Source organism: Haemaphysalis longicornis, unplaced genomic scaffold, assembly GCF_048455015.1.
Source record: "Haemaphysalis longicornis isolate Haplotype H1 unplaced genomic scaffold, Haemaphysalis longicornis Haplotype H1 scaffold_7, whole genome shotgun sequence".
In the NCBI taxonomy this organism is placed as follows: Eukaryota; Metazoa; Arthropoda; class Arachnida; order Ixodida; family Ixodidae; genus Haemaphysalis; species Haemaphysalis longicornis.
The window spans coordinates 51,689,853-51,709,756 of record NW_027526422.1 but is presented as its reverse complement, the minus strand read 5'-3'; the positions used below and the strand labels follow the sequence as shown (position 1 = coordinate 51,709,756).

At 44.6% G+C, this 19,904-nt stretch overlaps 1 protein-coding gene across 3 annotated transcripts in view; it reads right to left on the bottom strand.

Annotated features, from left to right (window-relative positions):
* Positions 1–16,090: 16,090 nt before the first annotated feature.
* Positions 16,091–19,904, bottom strand: part of LOC144145611 (uncharacterized) — a 31,409-nt gene continuing 27,595 nt past the window's right edge. For all 3 annotated transcript variants that reach the window (XM_077677286.1, XM_077677284.1, XM_077677285.1), the window contains 2 exons: positions 19,351–19,489; positions 16,091–17,082 (listed from right to left, as the gene is read on the bottom strand). In XM_077677286.1, coding sequence (XP_077533412.1) covers positions 16,895–17,082; positions 19,351–19,489 — 327 coding nt within the window. In that variant the 3' untranslated portion in view covers positions 16,091–16,894. The remainder of the gene's footprint in view (positions 17,083–19,350; positions 19,490–19,904) is intronic.

Sequence of the window (19,904 nt, the reverse complement as noted above, 5' to 3'; positions counted from 1 at the left end):
GGTCGCCTGTTTCTCTTCAAGCAGTTCTTTACTAAGTCGGACCAAAAATCGCCGTCGCCACCAACGGCCTATTTGGGTCCACTGCAGGACCAAGGCATCTCCCATTGACCTCCAGAAGCTTCTGTCTTGCGCTGTCCGGGTCTGTTCTGCATTAAATTATTTTTGTACCGAGGCCAGACATAATTTAATGCAATTGATTGCGAAAAAGATGCAAAAGAGGGCATGTGCCAGACATCAAATAGGTTCTCTGCATGCAAAAAAGCATTGTGTGTAACACTTTTAAGAAAGATACTTTAAAGTGGGGTTTGATTTTACAATGCCACTTCAAAGAAACAATGACAAAACAAAATATTCCATACCTAAGCCAACGAATGAGCGACAAGCTTGCGTATTGTAAGACAGAAACTTTTGCATTATATAGAGTGTATGCTTGTAACAGCATGTAGCCTATTTATTTATGTTGATTAGTATGGTCACGTTCGTCATCGTTGAACGGAGGGTGCATTTTCTGTCTAATTTTTCCCGTCCATGCTCCGCGTCCAAATCCTACCTGCGTTAACCCTGATGGAGTGGCGCAAAAGGATAAACATCGGCTTCATAAAGCGAAGGACCCAGGTTCAATACCAACCACAGGAAGCGTTTCAATTTATCTTCACGTCACCCATGATCATCATCATCAGCAGCAGCAGCAGCAGCATAGAAAATTGGATGTCCTGCAGCGTGTTCTATGTGACTACAGACATCAGTGACAGGCTGAAAGCTTCGCTTTAAAACACAAGTTTTGTTCACTAAAAAGACCGCTTTGTAGCGATAACAAGTACGCCAATTTTATCGCAAACTTCTAAAGAATAACCGAGATGTTAAAAATAACATTTATTTATTTATTTATTTATTTATTTATTTATTTATTTATTTATTTATTTATTTATTTATCCAGAAGACCCGAAGGCATTGCAGATGGGAGTGGGTACACACATCTCCTAAATACAAATCAAAATACAACAGAAAAATTACAATCAAGTAACATCGCTTGATGCAGGTTTGAATTAAATGCTACGTACACAAAAAATTAATTACAGCCACTTCAAATAAAACAGCGTCTTGTATACCAACAAAGTCATAAGGAAGACGATTCCAACATACGGAAGCATTTGACTCGAATGAGTCCTGAAAACACTTGGTGTGCGCTGACGGAATACCTACTTTGTGACGTTGATCAATGCGATTTGAAACGTAAGTTGGTGGGGACAAAGTTCGTGGGGACAACGCATTGTTGTAGTAAATTTTACGACATTGACACAACCGGAACACTTTCCTGCGAAGCAATGGCGACTGCAGCCAAGCCACTTTCCGGCGATTTTCCTATGACGTCACAGAATCCTGTTTGTGCGATTGGCGGCCTTCGACCAAAGCCAGCGCCGAAAAACATGACTGGGCGGTTGTAGCGGGGCCTCTAGTTCCGACTCATATTATTACTTGAATGCTAACGCGAAGTTAAAACACTGCTAACTGTATTTTAGGGCTGGCCCATGTTACGCTACTCCTGCTCGTATTACGTCGCTGTAGCGCGATATTCGAAGGTTTTTCAATATTTCTCGCGCTTTATTTATTTATTTATTTATTTATTTATTTATTTATTTATTTATTTATTTATTTGGGGTTAAAAAGTGTTTTTCGTGGCTACAGTGCCCTTGAGTAAGGTATGAAACGCTAGTTGTTTCAAATTAAACAAAATGGCATTTTGTCTTCAACCCCCATTTGAAATGAACGGCACTGCTGGTAATCTGTAAATTACCTAACAACCTAACAATGTATATATGATCAGGATAAGAAACAGGTTTCGCATTGTCATGAAGGTCATGCCGTGTGGTCACAGAAAGAGCGCGCCATATTTCGAATTCCGTGATGATAATGTCGTAGTCATTAACCATCAGTCTATACAAATTAGCAAGTCTATGTTATTCTCAATGATGAGACAAATATGTTTAATTTATATGTAAAGAGCTCGTAAATGTGTACATCCCTGGAAAGAACTGGCTAATATTGTGAGAAGCGGGTGTGTGAAAGGTGAGGGGCCATGAAGACAAAATACAGGTTTGATTACTTCAAAAGATTTCGTGTTCTATAGTGCCCCCAGTGCTTGTCCGGAAGCAAACGATGCTTTATTCTCTTAGAAATTAAGCACTTGAAGTTAAACTTTTGATTCTCGCGCCAAAAAGTGTGTTTGAACGACGTTTGCAATTACATCATAACAGGTTTTTCAGCTAAACTTGGTGTGGAGCGGTGACTTGCTTACTGTTAGTCAACCTCGATGGCACCACCACACCACGGCAAGCCGTTTTTTGCCTTTGGTTTGTTTGTTACCGTATTCAAACCTGGCTTGTTTTTGTTCAGGGAGAAAATAATCGCTTCGGGAAACATGCTCACTCGACAAACATGGTCACGTAAGACACCGTCGCTTGCGTCAATCGGCCAGTGTCGTCTGAGACATCCCCAAAGCCCCGCAGTGCTGTGCATCACAGAACATGGAGGATGTGTGCATCTAAACGAAGCATAGTGCGCGCAGTACCAAAACAAGGACGCATCGGTACTTGTATGTTTACGTGTGCTATCGTAACTTCCGCTGTTTGTCTTACCATTCTTACTGATATAAAAAAAACGTGCCCCAAATTTAAGCGCCAATAGCTCCTTCCGCAAGCTTATAAGTTCTGCTTAATTTGCGTTTGCTTTTTCCGGCCTCCGCCAATCCCAGAGCTGGCTGGTATGACAGCATAGGTTCTGTTGCGGTAAATGAGCTATATACCCGGATACAAGTCAAGAAAAAAGGGACGTAGCCCAATCCCCCTTCCAGTACCCCCTTCCAGCCAATGGTGTCGCTCTATCAACGTGACGTCGCGGCCAACCGCCTTGCACCTGCAGGCAGCGCTCGGATCCAAGCTTTTCTCAGTGAGTCTGCGCCGGACGCCTTCATTTTGAGCCGAGACAAAAACCTTAGCTGAAAATTCTTTATTTGCCAGTATAATGCAACGCGTGAAAGAACTTATACGTCAGCCGGATCAGTGAGTTTCAATTTTATTGCTGATGGTAAATTTCTGCTTTCCCATGTTTTCTCTCAACCGCTTGCTTCTGGTTTTATGCATTGCCTGTAGTCCTTTCCAGTCCAGTCCCTTTTCCGGTTTGGAGCCCGAAGAAGTTGCGTCTGAGTCTGCATTGTCGTTCTCGACTGAGGATTGTGGTGCGTTCCCATCCACGCCACGCCGATGGTACAAGAAAAACAAAATCGCCGTGTCATCTGCAGCTGCGGGCGGGAGATGATCCGCAACGCGTACGTTCGCTTGCGGCCTCTACACTCAGAGCGTAGCGTTGAAGAAACGGTCGCGACAATGAGCGATCTTCTTGGAATCAGCGTGAGTTTGGTGATGGACGTGAAGAAGGAGATGAAAAAAATTACCGCGTATCTGCTACTTTCGTTGCAAAGGTCGTCAAAAGACGATAGTCTTTGTAGACATTTGCCAAAGAAATGCCACCCTTTGCTTTCCGGCTCACCTCTCATGCTGTTCCTGAACCGTCGCGCTCATCCCAAGGTAAACACACTAAAGGTTTGCGCAAGGCGTTTTGAATTTACCGCGTTCCACTGCTACAGGCCGGATTCCTCGATGCCAGCGATGCAGTACGGCGGAGACGCGCGTGAATGGAGGCGGCCGACTACAAGGTTTATAGAACCGCGTGGCCGTGCTCCACGTGCGTTCCAAGCAGAAAGTGGAACCTAGCTAGTGGAACCTTTCGTTGCTACTGCCGCGTGATTTTTCATATGCCGCCAGGCGGCGGCGGTTTTCTGCAGTAGATGTAGAATATCATTTGTTGTCAAAAAACCAAGCCTCCATGATTTTTTTAATAAAAGGACATGTAAATATCCCTTGTGTCCTAATTTCCTATCTTATATTTGCGTAATGCCTTGTTCTTGTTCAACAAAGTTCACAAGTATGAACATATAAACCGGGCTTAGACGTTTACATTTGGCTGTGAGTATATAAGACTATTGCGCAATATCAATTTTAGTTTGGCCGGGTGGCTGAATCGAGTTACAGACAGACAGACGGACACACAGACAGACAGACATACAGACAGACCAAAATTTCTGGGTTTAAGTAGCCCAAGAGAGACTATCGTTTTTAATAACGATGGCAATCTTGCGACGCCATCCCGAAAGTGCCCGTGAAGCCGCGGTGGAAACAGACGACGCACAGAAGTGCGCATTGCGGTCGTTCGTGCATCGCCTTTTTCGCCGCAATGGTATCCCGACAGTTAAGGGAATTGCTGCGGATGTCAACGCTAGCGGCGATGTTACTCCTCTCAAGCCATGGACTGTGCGCCGACTGCTGAATGACATAGGGTTCAGATACGAGAAGAGGGGCCGGAACTCGCTGCTGATCGAGCGGCACGACATTGCCGCGTGGCAGCAGAAGTACCTCTACGATATTGCCAGGTACAGGATTGAAGATTGAAAAATATTCTACTTTGATGAAACCTGGGTGAATGCTGGACACACGATATCGACTGTTTGGATGGACACGACGGTTGCTTCCCACCACGACGCCTTCATTCGTGGTCTGACGACGGCTTTGAAGCAGCCGTGAGGGAAAGGACAGCGCCTGATTTTAACCCGCATCGACAGCGACGGCAGCTTCGTCGGTGGGTGCCTGGACACCTTTAGGGGTACGAAGACGGGAAACTACCACGAAAAGACGGACGACACCCGCTTTGAAAGGTGGCTTGAGGCCGTTTTGTCACAACTGCCACTCGGTGGTGCAATTGCCATGGACAATGCTTTGTACCACTCGTGGCTGGAAGAAGCAGTGCCTACGACGACTTCGCGGGAAAGTGTTGGTCAGGACTGGGTGACGTCCGAAGGACTTGCTTGTGATGAAAAAACGCTTAAAAAGGAGATCCTCAGCCTTGTGGCCTCTGTGAAGACACGGTAAATCACGTATCGTATTGACGATGCAGCTGAGAGGACAGGATGTATTCGGGAGCCCTGCCGTTGTGAGCTCAGTCCTATTGAGCGCATATGGGCACAAATGAGGTAAGGCGTCGCAGCAAGAAATGACACAATTAAGCTGGCAGATGTAGAGGTGCTCCTGAGTGAAGAAGTTAAGATAACAGCTCACCACTGGGCAAACACTGTTCAGCATATGATCAGCATTGAAACAAAGTTCAGAGGAGACGGTGGAGCAAGTACGCATGTTCAACCTATTATAATACATCTGGGTGAAGACAACGTGAACTCCGACAGTGACCTATCTGCTATCGAGTCCTTTCAAGATGTGTAAGGCTGCGACCTATTCGCCAGTACCACCTTTACCTCGTTCATTAGTGTGGAGTGCGGCGTTTAGCTTAAATACCTGTGTATCCATAGTTGCAGAAGCAAGAAACTCCTTCAGACAGCAGAGAAGACCAGATATGCTGTTTGTATGCTTTATTAAGGCTTATTTCTGGAATTAACTGAGCAGCCTGTGTGTGGTGAGTAACTTGCTCAGGGTTCATTGCTTTGACATGTAGCTATGAGAATCAGAAGAGACCATTGCAATGATTGGTTTGTAATCTCATTTGACATTACTCGGTCTCGTCTGCTGTGTTGTAGACTAAACAGTGATCTTCCAGTATTAATATCTAGGGCGGCAGAAGCTATTTCAACAATCGGGTTATGACCACATTTGCTGTAGTGAACGGAGTGGTGTGTTGTGTGGTACTGGCTCCTGGTGGCCGATTGACGCCTTGATATGTAGCTATAAGAATAAGAAAAGGCTGTTGCAGTGCTTGGTTTTTGATCTCATTTATTATAAGTGTGGTGCAGGAATTAAACCTAATAAGTTCAGTCGTGACAGGATACTGCGTGGCAGATGTATTCATAAAAGGAAATCGTACATCTCGAGCTAGAGAAAACCCGCACTGTTCCAAACTATTTTCTGTAAGGAAGGCGACGCTTACACTGTGCGATAGTTTTCGCTGCAGGAGGGTGACTATTCGCATGTATAGCATGAGGTGTGTGCAAGCCGAGTCAAGCGAGTTCACAAATTAACTTCAAGCAGAATCACTTCTGCGGTGTGTGGCGTTGGAGAGCCTTGTGCGACACTGTAAATGGTGATAAAGGCACGATTCACCTACAGGACAAGACACTAGTTTGGGTTTTCACTGCAAGTTTTTTACATTGTTTGGACATTTATGCACGTATGGGATGCGGAAACAGTTGCAAATAAAATGCCTACATGAAAGCATGTAACTGAACATTGTGTGCTTGTGTGGCTGGCTGAGCCAAGTTGTCTTCTGATAGAGCGTTAAGCTTACTATTCGACTTGGCATCCACGATGTTGAGCACTGCTGGAGCAGCGAGCTTCTCGCTCCAGCAGCCACATGTGATGTGATAGAGAGAATGGGTAAAATGCTGACATGTTTTCCACCCTTAATGCTCTATCTCGAAGTTACAGCACATGCATGCAGATGACCATTACAGCAGCAGCTTGTTACTTAAGTTACATAAACACAAGGCGAGCAGTGCCTATATAGCTTCAATAATGCACATATCTGATCTAAGAATTTGATTTGGTGAAAAATATGCATGCGCATGTGTAGGAAAAGCTGAAAGGAGATTTATTTGATTTCAGTACTGCGTTTCATGTCTTCACAGGCATTGTTGCAGCTGGTAATACCGTTAAAATCTAGCTTAAGAAATTTCACTGCCGCGAAGCACAGCTCACCCATACAAAAATGCCTTATGGGCGTCTATTGAAAAATGTATGGTGAGCTATGGCCGCCTATGGGTCTCTATGGTCACCCATAAAAAGGCATAAATTAGGCTATAGCCAGCTATTGAAGTTTTTATAGATCCTGCACTAAAGACTGTAAACCATACAATTCTCTTTAGACGATTATAGAACATCCTAATGTGTTTAGTCTATAGAGTCACAGCTATTCAGGTAACTGTAGCCAGCTAAAGAAATGTGTACGGCTTTAGTTCTACAGACCAGCCGCGGCAAAGCTCTTTTGGCTGGCTATAGACCATTTTTTAGCTTGAAGTCTACAGACTCAAAACCATTCAGCTGTCTTTTGCCAGCTATTGAAAAGAGTTCGTCGTAAAGCTACAGAGAGAAAGCCATAAAAGCTCATTCGGCTGGCTATAGGCCGTTGTTTCGCTCTAAGTCTACAGACTTCAAGCCATTCAGCTGTCTTTTGCCAGCTATTGAAAAGAGTTCGTCCTAAAGCTATAGAGAGAAAGCCATAAAAGCTCATTTGGCTGGCTATGGGCCGTTGTTTAGCTCTAAGTCTACAAACTTGGAACCATACGGATGTCTTCTGCTAGCTATTGGAGAGAATTTGCTTTAAAGCTAAAATGAGGCAGCCATAAAAGCTTCTGCTGCTGGGTACAGTACAATATATAACTGTAAACCTTTAGATGTGTGATAATTAAGCAACATTTTGCCGGCATTAAGAAAGCGTTTGGCGCAGAACTGACAAGCCTGCATCCATAAAGACTTCTTTAACTAACTACATAGTAACATACGGCTCCAAGTTTCCAGCCGCTAATCGAAAAGTGTTCGCCTATAAAGGTATAATTCGAGCAACCATTAAATCCTATTCTGCTGGTTTCAATATGACTTATGACGCGAAATTCATATACTCATGATTTACCTAGCTACATCTACAACACAGATTGGATAACGATGATGAGGTTGATCGGCCGGTTATATGAACGTATTTGTTCAATAAGGTTAGGTACTTATTATACCAACAATACGGGAAAAGTACAATTAAAAGAAGCTACTGATTAACGCTCAAATTCAGGTTGCAACTTTGGATACTGCGCGTCCGCAAAGCTTGCAAATGAACGTTGACCGAAAGATGTATAATTTCGTAGAATTATTCCTCTGTGGCCCTTCGCTGCCGCGGTCAAGTGAAAAAGCGGGCTTCTCTGAAAACGGCCCTCACAGCGTCGAAGCAGATTGGAACTAACTTTCGCGGCCCAGGGTACGCTCTCTCAGAAATATGGTGGAAGCTGCGAACAACCGCATTCTTTCTCCCGCGAACCCCACTTTCAGATTAGTCATTGAGAAAGGGGGAGAGCGACCCACGCCGGGCGAAGGAGGCGCGGTGAAGAAATTCTGGGAAGCAATGAAAGGGTAGAGGGGACACCCCTGCTTCCTGTTTTATTTTCTTTTGTTTGTTTGACATACTGGTTTTGGCGATGGGTACCGAAGGACATGGCCGTGCGGCCCGCGCTGTGTTAGTATTCCTGCGCGCAGCAATGCTAGTGACAATGTTCCCTGAGTACTGAGAACAGATACAACTTTTTTCGGATGAAGAAAACAAAACGTTAAGCGATCTTGTACTTACCAAAAAAAATTACCAGCAAACAAGTTAGAAAAAGATCGAAAGATGGGCATGTATCTCCGCACTATTTGCTATCGCGATGGACCTGCTTATACCTGGATGTACTCAGTCAGCCACATTTCGTCTCCTTGTTCATGTGCGCGGGCATGGCACGTGTTGCCTGGTGCTGGGAATTTCGACTCGACGGCAATGTGCTCGTGTAGATGGTGTGATGCCAAGCAAATGTGTCGCTTTTTGGTGTCGTGAATTTCGGTGTTTACGGTGACAGTGTTACGATTAATTCAACATCAACTTCAAGTCATGCGAAAATGGATACCTGCGATATTGTGACAGGAATTTCATCGTACGCAAAACTCTAGGGTGAGTGATCTTACGAACTGAAGAGACTCTATAGTGCGAGAAATGCAGGACGTTTTTTGGTGTTCACGAATACTTTTCTAAACTACCCTGCACCACATGGGCACTGCAACGTAGACAGAAGTGAAGATTTGGCCGCGGTGATGTGACAAAAATAATTTTTTCGCGAACTGAGAAAACTTACTAGGAACTAATTGAGTGAACTTGGAAAAACGGTTTTTTTTATCATTGCATTGTGTGCGACCGTCTTCATTGTTTTATTGAGAGTGCATTTCCATTTTAGCTACCGAACTTGCAGCTGTGTGCGTTGAGTACTGAGTGTAATGAACGACTTCCGAGTGCTTTCTTTTCTATGGACTACCCAGCACCTGTAGGTATTTGTGTCTCGGCGGACGTTCGCGGGGAATGTGCCGCGTAGTGTGGCTGTCGAGCGAGTCACTTAAGCGTGAGCCAGGGTGTTGGAATGCGTGTGCTGTGTTTTTCGATCAGCGTATGTGAACAACTGTTTACTGGTGGTGAAGTAGCATAGATATTAGCCATTTATGTGATGAATGGAATGAATAAACCCCTTGATTTTGCTTTCCTTGAATGCCTGTGTTTAAGCCTTTCGTGAATGAAAACTGGCGAAGTGTTTGCAATCGCAACCTCGCGCTCCCCCTATATCGCTGAAGTGTTCACGGAGCATATATTACAGAATGCACCTAAGTGCCACAGGACAAGTTCTAGAGATCTGCAAGGCTCTATGCCGGCATGGCAGCGTGCCAATAATTTCTCAGCGGCTGCTGCTGTCGCTGTGTTTCAAGTAGTGGTGATTCTCTTCTGGCTGCAGCTCATGCAAAAATATTGTATGGTCGGCTATTGACAAACCTTCTTATGGTTGTCTTTAGCTATTTGGCCCAATTATCTTTAGACATTTCTATGGCTTTCTTTAGCCATTCCTATCGACATTCCTATGGGTGTCTTTAGATTCTTCTATAGCCATAGCGATATCCAAAGAAGACATAAGACAGCCATAGAACCGGCTATAGAAGCAGCTAAAGACACCCATAGGGATTTCAATACGAATAGCTAAAGACATCCATACAACCGGCTATAGAAGAACCTAAAGACACCCATAGGAATGTCGATAAGAATAGCTAAAGACAGCCGTAGAACCGGCTATAGAAGAAGCTAAAGACACCCATAGGAATGGCGATACGAATCGCTAAAGACAGCCATAGAAAAGTCTAAAGATTATTGGGCCAAATAGCTAAAGATGACCATAAAAAGGATTTTCTATAGCCGACCATACGAAGCCTAAGCAAGACAATGAAATTGAACTTACAGTGGTAGTACTCATGTATAATCTTTGTTATCATAGACCATGCAAACTGAACGCAGATTCCTATTCGTATTTATTTCACAAAGGTTTTTGTCCAAAACAACAACTTAAAGTGCTACAACAAAAAAATTGGCCTCGCATCTGCTCCTTTCGTTGCAAATGTCGTCAAAAGACGATAGTCTTTGTAGGCTTTTGCCAAGGAAATGCCCCCCTTCGCTTTCCCGCTCACCTCTCATGCTGTTCCCGTCAACGTTACTAGAATTCTAGTAACGTTGGTTCCTGTTCCGTCGCGCTCATCCCAAGGTAAACACACTAAAGGTTTCCGCAAGGCGATTTGAATTTACCGCGTTCCACTGCTACAGGCGGGGTTCCTCGATGCCAGCGCTGCAGTACGGCGGAGACGCGCGTGAATGGGGGCGGCCAACTACAAGGTTTATAGAACCGCGTGGCCGTGCTGCACGTGCGTTCCAAGCAGAACGTGGAACCTAGCTAGTGGAACCATTCGTTGCTATTGCCGCGTGATTTTTCATATGCCGCCAGGAGGCGGCGGTTTTCTGCAGTAGATGTAGAATATCATTTGCTATCGAAAAACCAAGCACCAAGAAATTTTTTAATAAAGGAACATGTAAATATCCCTTGTGTCCTAATTTCCTATCTTATATTTGCGCAATGCCTTGTTCTTGTTCAACAAAGTTGACAAGTATGTACATATAAACCGGGCTTAGACGTTTACATTTGGCTGTGAGTATATAAGACTATTGCGCAGTAAGCATTTTACTTTGGCCGGGTGGCTGAATCGAGTTACAGACAGATAGACGGACAGACAGACAGACAGACAGACATACAGACAGACCAAAATTTCTGGGTTTAAGTAGCCCAAGAAAGACTGTCGTCTTTAAAAAATTGGCCGCGTATCTGCTCCTTTCGTTGCAAATGTCATCAAAAGACGATAGTCTTCATCGACTTTTGCCAAGTAAATGCCTTCCTTCGCTTTCCCGCTCACCTCTCATGTTGTTCCTGTTGCATCGCGCACCTCCCAAGGTAAAGACGCCGAAGGTTTGCTTAAATCATTCTAAATTTCCCGCGTTCCACTGCTCCAAACCGGGTGTCTCGATGCCAACGCTGCCGTACGGCGAAGACACGTGTGAATCGAAGCGCCTTACTTCAACGTTTATAGAACCGCGTTTCCCTAGTCCACGTGCGCTCCAAGCAGAATGTGGAACCTATCTAGTGGAACCTTTCGTAACTCTTCCCACTTGATTTCTTCAAATGCCGCCAGAAGCTATATGGCGCGGGCGACAGCAGGTGACGGCGGAGTGATATTTTTTTCTTCAGTTGATGAAGTATTTAATCTCGCCAAAATCAAACATGTACGAATTTTATAAAGGAACGCTGCAAATATCACTTCTGTATTAATTTGTTGTCTTATATATGCGTAATGTCTTGTTGTTCTTCAACAATATTGACAAGTATGAACATTACACCGGACTTAGACGGGCACATTTAGCTGTGACTATATAAGACTATTGCGCAGGCATTGTTTTACTTTGCCGGGTGGCTGAATCGAGTCACAGACAGACAGACGGACAGACAGACAGACAGACAGATAATAAAGAAAAAAAAAGACAGACAGACATACAGACAGACCAAAATTTCTGGGATTAAGTAGCCCAAGAAAGACTATCGTCTTTAAAAATTACACCATCTTCCCGTGGGGAACCATGAGGAGGACGCGAAGCATCATAGGGGTTCTGTGTAGGTTCCATTGTGTTGCCGATATGTTGTTTCATTAATCGGAGCACGAATGAGAATGCAGTGTGAACCCCCATGTAGAGTCAGAAAAATGTAGAGAAATGTAGAGACAGCGAAGAGACCGACACCGGCGTTATCTGATCGAACACCTCCTGGTTCTCGTCTTTCTTTATTGCGGACTCACGCTCCTACCCCGCTGCCCGCCCTCTTCGTCCTCTTCTCTGGTTGAACTGCAAGGCGCGTGGAGCTTCCCGCCACAGCTTTCCCACGGGAAATTCAACATCCTTCAGTTTTCAGTTCGTCGTTTCCATTGACGTTCAGCTTCGCATGCCTTCGTTGTATCAGTAGCTTCTTGACGTAGTTTGAATGAGTCAAGGACATAAGGCGCGTTCGTAGCGCTTGCTCCTGACCCGGTTTTGTAGCGCAGTGGGAAGAGCGCCACGTATCTCCCTTTGCTGTCAGAGAGCCGTGAGATCGAAACCGGGCGCCGCTAACTATTTCTTTTTATATAGTGTAGGGGGAGAGGTGCGGACGCCGGACGACGGAGGGTCGACCAAGAGATACTTTGCATCTAAAACAGGCGACGAAAGCATACCAGCTGCAAATGACACATTTAACAACGGAATCTCAACGTAACCGAGAATCAAAATAGAAAAGGTGGCATATTAAATCACATCACGGAGCTAAGCTACAGCTCGTACGCATTCACGTTAAAAAAAGCTAAAATTCAGCTTCTTGTATTTGGTGACTTGTTCACAATTTGGGCGAATACGCTTGCGCCGGGCATGGACTTGGGACACACGGCTCGACACATGCTCTAACGAAATGCAGCGCCCGACGTCGCGCTGTTTGCGTTTCGCCCCGTGCATAGAGATAATATAGTGGCCCCGTGCATAACACCCCATGACGTTAACGTCGTGCGCTATGCACAGCAGTAATATTTACGACTGGAGTAATCTACGAGAAATAAACAAGGAGTTATGGCCCCCTATCGCAGTAACTGGTGCGATAACGTGGGTAGCACAGACACAGGAGGGACTAAACGTTAGAATGAGAAGCACTTCACGCTCAAGATGAAACACCCGCACAGGATGACGACGACCGCTTTGTATCACACAGCGTACACAGAATCCAGTACCTGCGGCGGCGGCTATTTCCCGGCAACGCCGGCCGCTCACAAAGCAGAAGAAAAAACACCATAGCGATTGCGTTATATCGAGCATGTAAAGAACACTGCACACAACACGCAAACAAGGAATACGACTTAACGGCACAAAAATCATTCTCAGAGCCGGACGACGCCGATGGATTGACGCGAACAGCCATGCGAACAGCGGAGGTGGCCATTTTGGTAGAAGTCCGTAAGCGCGGAAGAACATGCTCTTTGATTTCTTCCGTGAACGCGGCGTGGAGGCGGTCTACCATGACGTCACGTTGATACGGTGACACCATTGGCTGGATGGGGGCCTTTTGATGAGGAAAAGCCGCATTTTTCTTGAGTTGTATCCGAGTGTAGTGGGTCGCATGGCCATTCCCTTTTTTCCTAATTATACACCTTATTTGAACGAAGTTTACGGCAAAGGTAGTCAGCAGGATTCTAACGAGGCAATCTTGTGAGTGAACTAAACTTGTGTTTTGTCTTCATGGCCCCTTTAAGGAGAAGGATTGATGTGCATCACAAAACATCCGCACAGCAGAACACAGCCAGCCGTATTTAAAAAGAACGATAAGCCCACCATCTCGGCCTTTAGGCCTACACGTAAAATGTGAGGTGAAACCTGGTAAGTTTAACTGGTTGGTGGACGTGTTGCGCTTGTGTTTATTTCCATTAGAGCGGAAACATCGAAAATAGTTACATTGTGTCAAGGCATGTTAGACATTCCTTCCAGTATTTGATTAGATACTGATGTTAATTATAGTAAACGATTTTACAATATTAACCGCAGTATTATATTGATTTATTGCCACAATAGGAGCACAGAACATCTAGTACGGGGTGAAAAGTCTATAAAGTGGGAGTTGGCCTTGATAATTTAAAATGGCGCATTGTGATCCGTTTGTTGGTTCATTTGTTTAATAACCTAAGGGCCCCGAAGGGCATTACGCAAGGAAATTGGAAAAAGAGAATAGTCAAACAAGTAACAGAGAAAGGATAAGCCTACACAGGAATCCAAGGTTACAAATTATGCATATGCGTATTACAATCTAAACACCTATTTACATGCAATAAATTTCGAATATTTACCCATTGTTTTCAACATCATTAAAGGCAAGATATATCAATTCGCGTTAGGTACTCATTTTGAATTAACGATATCAGTGCTGTTTGAAAAAAAATAGCTGTGGCTTAGCGCGGCTATGCCAGGATTCACGTAGCGTGAGTTAAGGTTCAGCTGGTTATTCTTAGCTTTCCTGGTTGTCTAGGATTAGCTTCATTATCATGCTTACTGCTGCTTCAATGACACACCCAGGGTACACGCATTATGTGACACATGTATATTTATCAATCCGGCAACATATTCCACTCTGCGATGCTGAGGACTAGAGATGCGTTTATTTTGTTGTTGTTGTTGTTGCTGCTGCTTTTATTGTTGTTGTTGGTTATAGTTGTTTGCTGTTGACGCGAAAATTGGTTCAATTCTACGCGAATGGTTGAGTCGGGAAAAACAGCAAAAAAATCAGGGCGGAAATCAGAGTGAAAAAAGAAAACGGAGATATTTTCTGCGTATAATGATAAAGGCATGTCTTCAGGCAGATACGTTCCGATGACTTGATTTCTATAGTTTCGTTGGGTCGGACCGGAGCGCAGATATCGAGTTGGTTCTGTGCCTGACAATTACAGAATCGTCTACAAAAAGGTGAATTGAATAGGTTATGTCAGTTGCGATGTCACTGATACAAATAAAAATAAAAGAGGCTCAAGCACAGAGCTATGTTGGACACCTCACTCTAAAAAAAAGGGGGTTGCATTTACTGAAAGAAAACTAACCAGTTACTTTTCACATCATCCACTAGGTACTTCGGGACTGGAGGTAGTAAATGTACCACTAATAAGTTTACTAACTAAAGCCGGTAGTAAGCGCCATTACCCTCAACAGAAATGTCCTAGTGAATAATGCTCCCCTTATCAACGTGCTTTTACTAACTGCTCATGCATAACCTGGCAAAAAGCGGACCTTAATCTAGTTTGTACGCACTCTATTTTTTCCCACCCTTGTTGGCCGCAAAGGGTGTACAAATCTTGTCCCATAGCACACACCTTTAAAAGGTGTTTTAACTACGAAAGGCTGTAAGGATAAAAAAGTGCGTGCTTGTGAACACCATAGCGTAAAGGTGTGGGCAGCGCAGCTACGCGTGACACTGTGGATCAGCTGAGCACGCAGCACGACATAAAGACACATTCAACGCGCACATATCACACTTACACCACAAATAAATTGAGCAAGAAAACCGCGACAAGATGCACGGGGAGAGTGAGTATAACTCAGTACCTTAGAAATACATCTGCTCTACCTTTTATAGACAGCAGCGGAAAGCTCTCTGATAGAGTAGGTGGGCTTGTCGCAAAAATCAAACATTTTAGCGATAATTTTGTAATTAGGCATTTTAATATGATTATAAACAAGTCGCATGCGAATTTGTGAAAGTGGGAAAAGGATGTAGTTATTATGTTCAATGAGTCATATCATTTTGTTAGTATCAATGAATGTTAGTATCAAATAATCAGCAGTTACTAAAGTACATGGTCTAGACTAGTAACAATAGCCTTTAGGGTCCATGCTTAGTGGCAAAGCTTACGGCCGTTCTGCGGAATAGTAAAGCTGGTAAGGAGTTAGTAAATACAGCCGTTACTACCCTTTTACTAGCTTTTTTATTCAGACTGCTGACGTAACGTGCATATATAGTACCGGAAATTGAAGGATTCAGTTTAACAGACTGCGGGCGCTTTCTGATGAATTAATCAATCCATTTTGTTGCATTACAATCAATCTTTGGGATATTAATTGTTAAAATATCAAACAACTAAAACACCGCTCAAAGAATGCATCACACTTTCGCTATTTTACGAATGCGGATGCTAGCGACGTGCATACTAGAATTTATTGCTTTTTATTAGTCATGTAAACGTTTCCTGATCATGAACTTCTCTTTTTTAACTAATTTTGAATGGTCGTATGCCAAATTTATTTGTATGGAACAAAAATGTGTGAGAACGACATTTTTATTGACATGTATTCTAAGCACACACCAAGCCGCGTCTAATTACGAGTAGTCGTATATCAGTTTTTAATAAGATGCAAGTGAAGCAAAAGCTTAGTTTTTCACATTTGAAATCTCGCATTTGCTTTCAATGAAATAGCAGCTGCAGAATATTGTTTTGTATCAGGTGAAACTAGAAAATTTGTACTTTCTAATGAAAATACGCGCATCAGCGGCCACACAAGCCTCGTCCAGTATTGCTCGTGCCACGGGAGGAGGACCGACACACACACACTCACATCCGCACGCACGCACGGACATCGTTAACATCAGCAGCAGCAGCAGCCTACTCAAGTTCACTGCAGGACTCAGGCCTTTCCTATCAACCTCCAACCAGCACTGCCCTGCGCTGCTCGAATCCATTCTTTGCCCCCGAATTTTCTCAAGTCATTCCTCCTTTCTTTCCACCAGATTTGTGTGAAAATACAAATCATAAAATTTCACAAAATTTTACCTTCTCTCCAGCTTGTTTTTTTCATGGATGCGCATCGGGTTACACTGGAGGAATTTCCTGCGTACACAACACCGCCGGGCTATCCTTTCGCCTATATAAAGCTCCGCCTAAAGAATAAACTGGAGGAGCGTATCCACCCCGGTGGGATCTGAACCCACAACACTTGAACATTTTCCGTTTGTGCGTGCGTGCATGCGTGCGTGCGTGCGTGCGTGCGTGCGTGCGTGCGTGCGTGCGTGCTTTTAATGCGGGGCGGTGAGCCTGTGCCATGTGTTGTCCATCAATAGCTGCATTTCTCCGAGAAACAGTTCCATCAGAAGTATGCATGAGCAAATGTCCACTAGTCTGCTCTCGTCACGCATCTATCACGGGTAAGGTGATTCAGTCTCTCTTGTCGATGCGAGCCTGCGTATCTCGGGTGACCAGCTCCTATGAAAGCAAGGCAACCGAGGCTCCCGTCCACCGCACACGGCTGGCGTGTCGCGACGAGGTTCCTCTTCGTCTTCTTCGGCTTCGTCGATGAGTGGGTGATGGTTGGTCGGGACGGCCTCCACTGCGGAACAAAGGAAAATAAGCAGGATGAGTTTGTGCTTCGCTCAGGGCTTTACAGTGGCATATACTGCAGACCATACACTCGAAGGCACTAGTGTCGTTAAGCTCCACCACAATGCCCTCCGCTTTTCTGATGGAGGCGAAAAACAAAAACGTCCGTGTGTACGAAATTTCGGTGCACGTTAAAGATCCCCCGGTGGCCAAAATTAATCCGGAGCCCTCCACTACGGCGCGCCTCATTGCCTGCGTTGCGTCGGCGCGTTAAACACTACAATCAATCCATCACAATACCCTCGACTGACCAATCCACGCCGCCGACAATGAAATTCTGTAGAAGACGGTACCGGGCATACCTCTTGATCCAGAAGTTCATTCTTCGCTGTGGCATCACGCAATGCAAGCGGGTGCTACAGCGCAGACTGCATTTCTGACTCAAATTTTATTATCGTCTCTGTCATTCGCCGAATTTGCTTTGTTGGTGGCTTGGATTGGACGTTCGAGTGCATTGTAAACCTAAACCACGGGGTTGCCTTGAAATTTAGTCAAATGGGATCCTACAGTGGAACGAGCTGCAGAACGAACACACAATACAAAACAAGCTGGCACTTATTGATTCCTCAGTTAATGCCAGTTTTTTACACTTCTTTTAAAGCTGTCTAAGATCCTCACGTGTATATGGTATCTGTAGCCAAAAATACCCAGTCGGCACATACCTCTACTTGTGAACTTACACGGCCCACATGATGTAGTTATTAAATGTGTAAACCTGGACTTCTGAGACTACATTATTTTGTAAACGAAATGAACTCTCATTAACCCCTATTGAGAACGAAAGCATACGTACGCACGCAACCGAGGTGTGCGTGCATATTGCTGCAATAGATACGAACCAAGAATCAAGACCGATCATTTTACCCGTGACAGTATATTTACACATTTCCAGGCAGAGCACACAATAGACCTACAAGAAAAAGTGCAGAAAAGCAGGTTTTCATGCCCGAGATGCGAAGGAGATGGCCATCGCACTTGCACCTACCACCGTCACCCGGGCAGCGAACACGGCATACCTGACGACCATTACAGGCTCCCAGACCAGCCCGTCCAAACTACCCCCTCGGCCCTACTCTCTCGCCTCTCCCCTAATACGAACCGCAGGTTTGAGATGTGCCTGGCCCGGCTGACCAGTTCTGACCGCTCTTACAAGCGAGACCTGGAGACCAGGGCCCGGACTTCAACCACGGACTTCGGTTTTCCTGGCTATGAATAACCCCCACAGGGTGATCGTCCCTGCAATTAGGCTCAATTGTCGATTATCTCCCGGAACACTGGCTTTTCCAATTGGCTTTTCTCAATAAACGTTTATTCAATAAATCAATAAGTAAATAAACAGAAAAATAAATAAATACAGTTTCAAGGATCTTTTTTCAGACATTTGTAATTACGGATGAGAGGACTGAAACATTGTTTCAAACCTTTCAAATCTTTGGAATGAGTGTCGGTTTATCAACCGGCCGCCGTCACCTTCCACTATGTGGCCAATATTTCAGTAAGCCAATTAAAGGGGAAGTTGGCGACAAATGACAATCAACGACATGCATCGAGCTTTAAGGCCCTTTTGTCCTTCATAAGCATTCATTTTTTTGCCCAAATTTTTTCATCTCATATATTTAACGAGATTTCTGTCGGCCCGAGCTTCTTTTAACCGCCCCCCTAGGATGACCTCGTCTTTGTCCTTTCCATCGCATTTGCGAACCAATGCCGAGTTTTAATTTGAGCTAAAAAGTCTTTAACGGAAGTTTATTCCCGAATTGGCGATGCTCACGCTCTACTGCAAAGTTTTATCCCTCCCTCCATAGCTCGGTGGGCTCGCTTAAGTTTTATTTCAGTGTGGCTCGTAAATACAGAAATTTCTGTTCAATAAGTGTCACCGGAAGCAAACACCAACTGTATGCCGTTCTTTCTTGAAACAAAGGTATCGTATACTGTGCCACACTCGAGTGCACATCTAGAAAGGGGTCTATGTCTGCGAAGAGCACTGCAAGTCGTTCAAGATAACGATATTCACTTACATCTTCTGACATTTAATTACCTTTGCTGAAGTGTCGTCTCCCTGTTTGGCTGTTTACCACCATTCTAGAAGCTCTGCCATTTTCTCGTATTTACATCGAGAATGTGCTCTCGCTTCATTCGCCCATTGTGGTCAGCTGATACTTCGCGTTCCTAGGGGGCGAGAAAAGTCGCAGTAAAAGACAGAGTGGTGCCCACTTACCTGCCTCCTTTAGGCCCTGGCCGAAGTTGCGGACAACCACGAACATGGCTACTGCCAGGAACAACTTGTTAGCTATAGAGGCCACGACGATTGCCAGAGTGGTTTGGTACAACGACGTCCACTCTTCAATGTGTGCCCGCTGCGTGGAAGGCGAACGTCAGGGCTGGTTTATTCACAGCACATGAGGGTGCGGCATAGTATATATGGCCCAGGAAAATGCCTGGGGAAGCGCCGAGCCACCTACATGGGGCCGAGCCAGTGCTTGTCAGGTAACATTTGGATCAGATGTTTAACGATCCCTTATCCTGCGGACTGGACTGGTTTTTCCACCTTGTTCAAAAGCATTTGAGATGTTTCAAAATTTAATAAAGGGTACCTCAAATATCTCAGAGAGAATCTATAAGCGTTGGGAAAGCCGGGAATTTAAAAGAGTAGTAGACTTCCTTTAAGGTTCCCAGTAGCAACGTATGTCCTAAGAAACCCCTGTCAGGAACTGGCCCGTATCCTCAAAAGCATCTAAAAGCAACCCACGTTCTTCCTCCTGCTTACTCCGT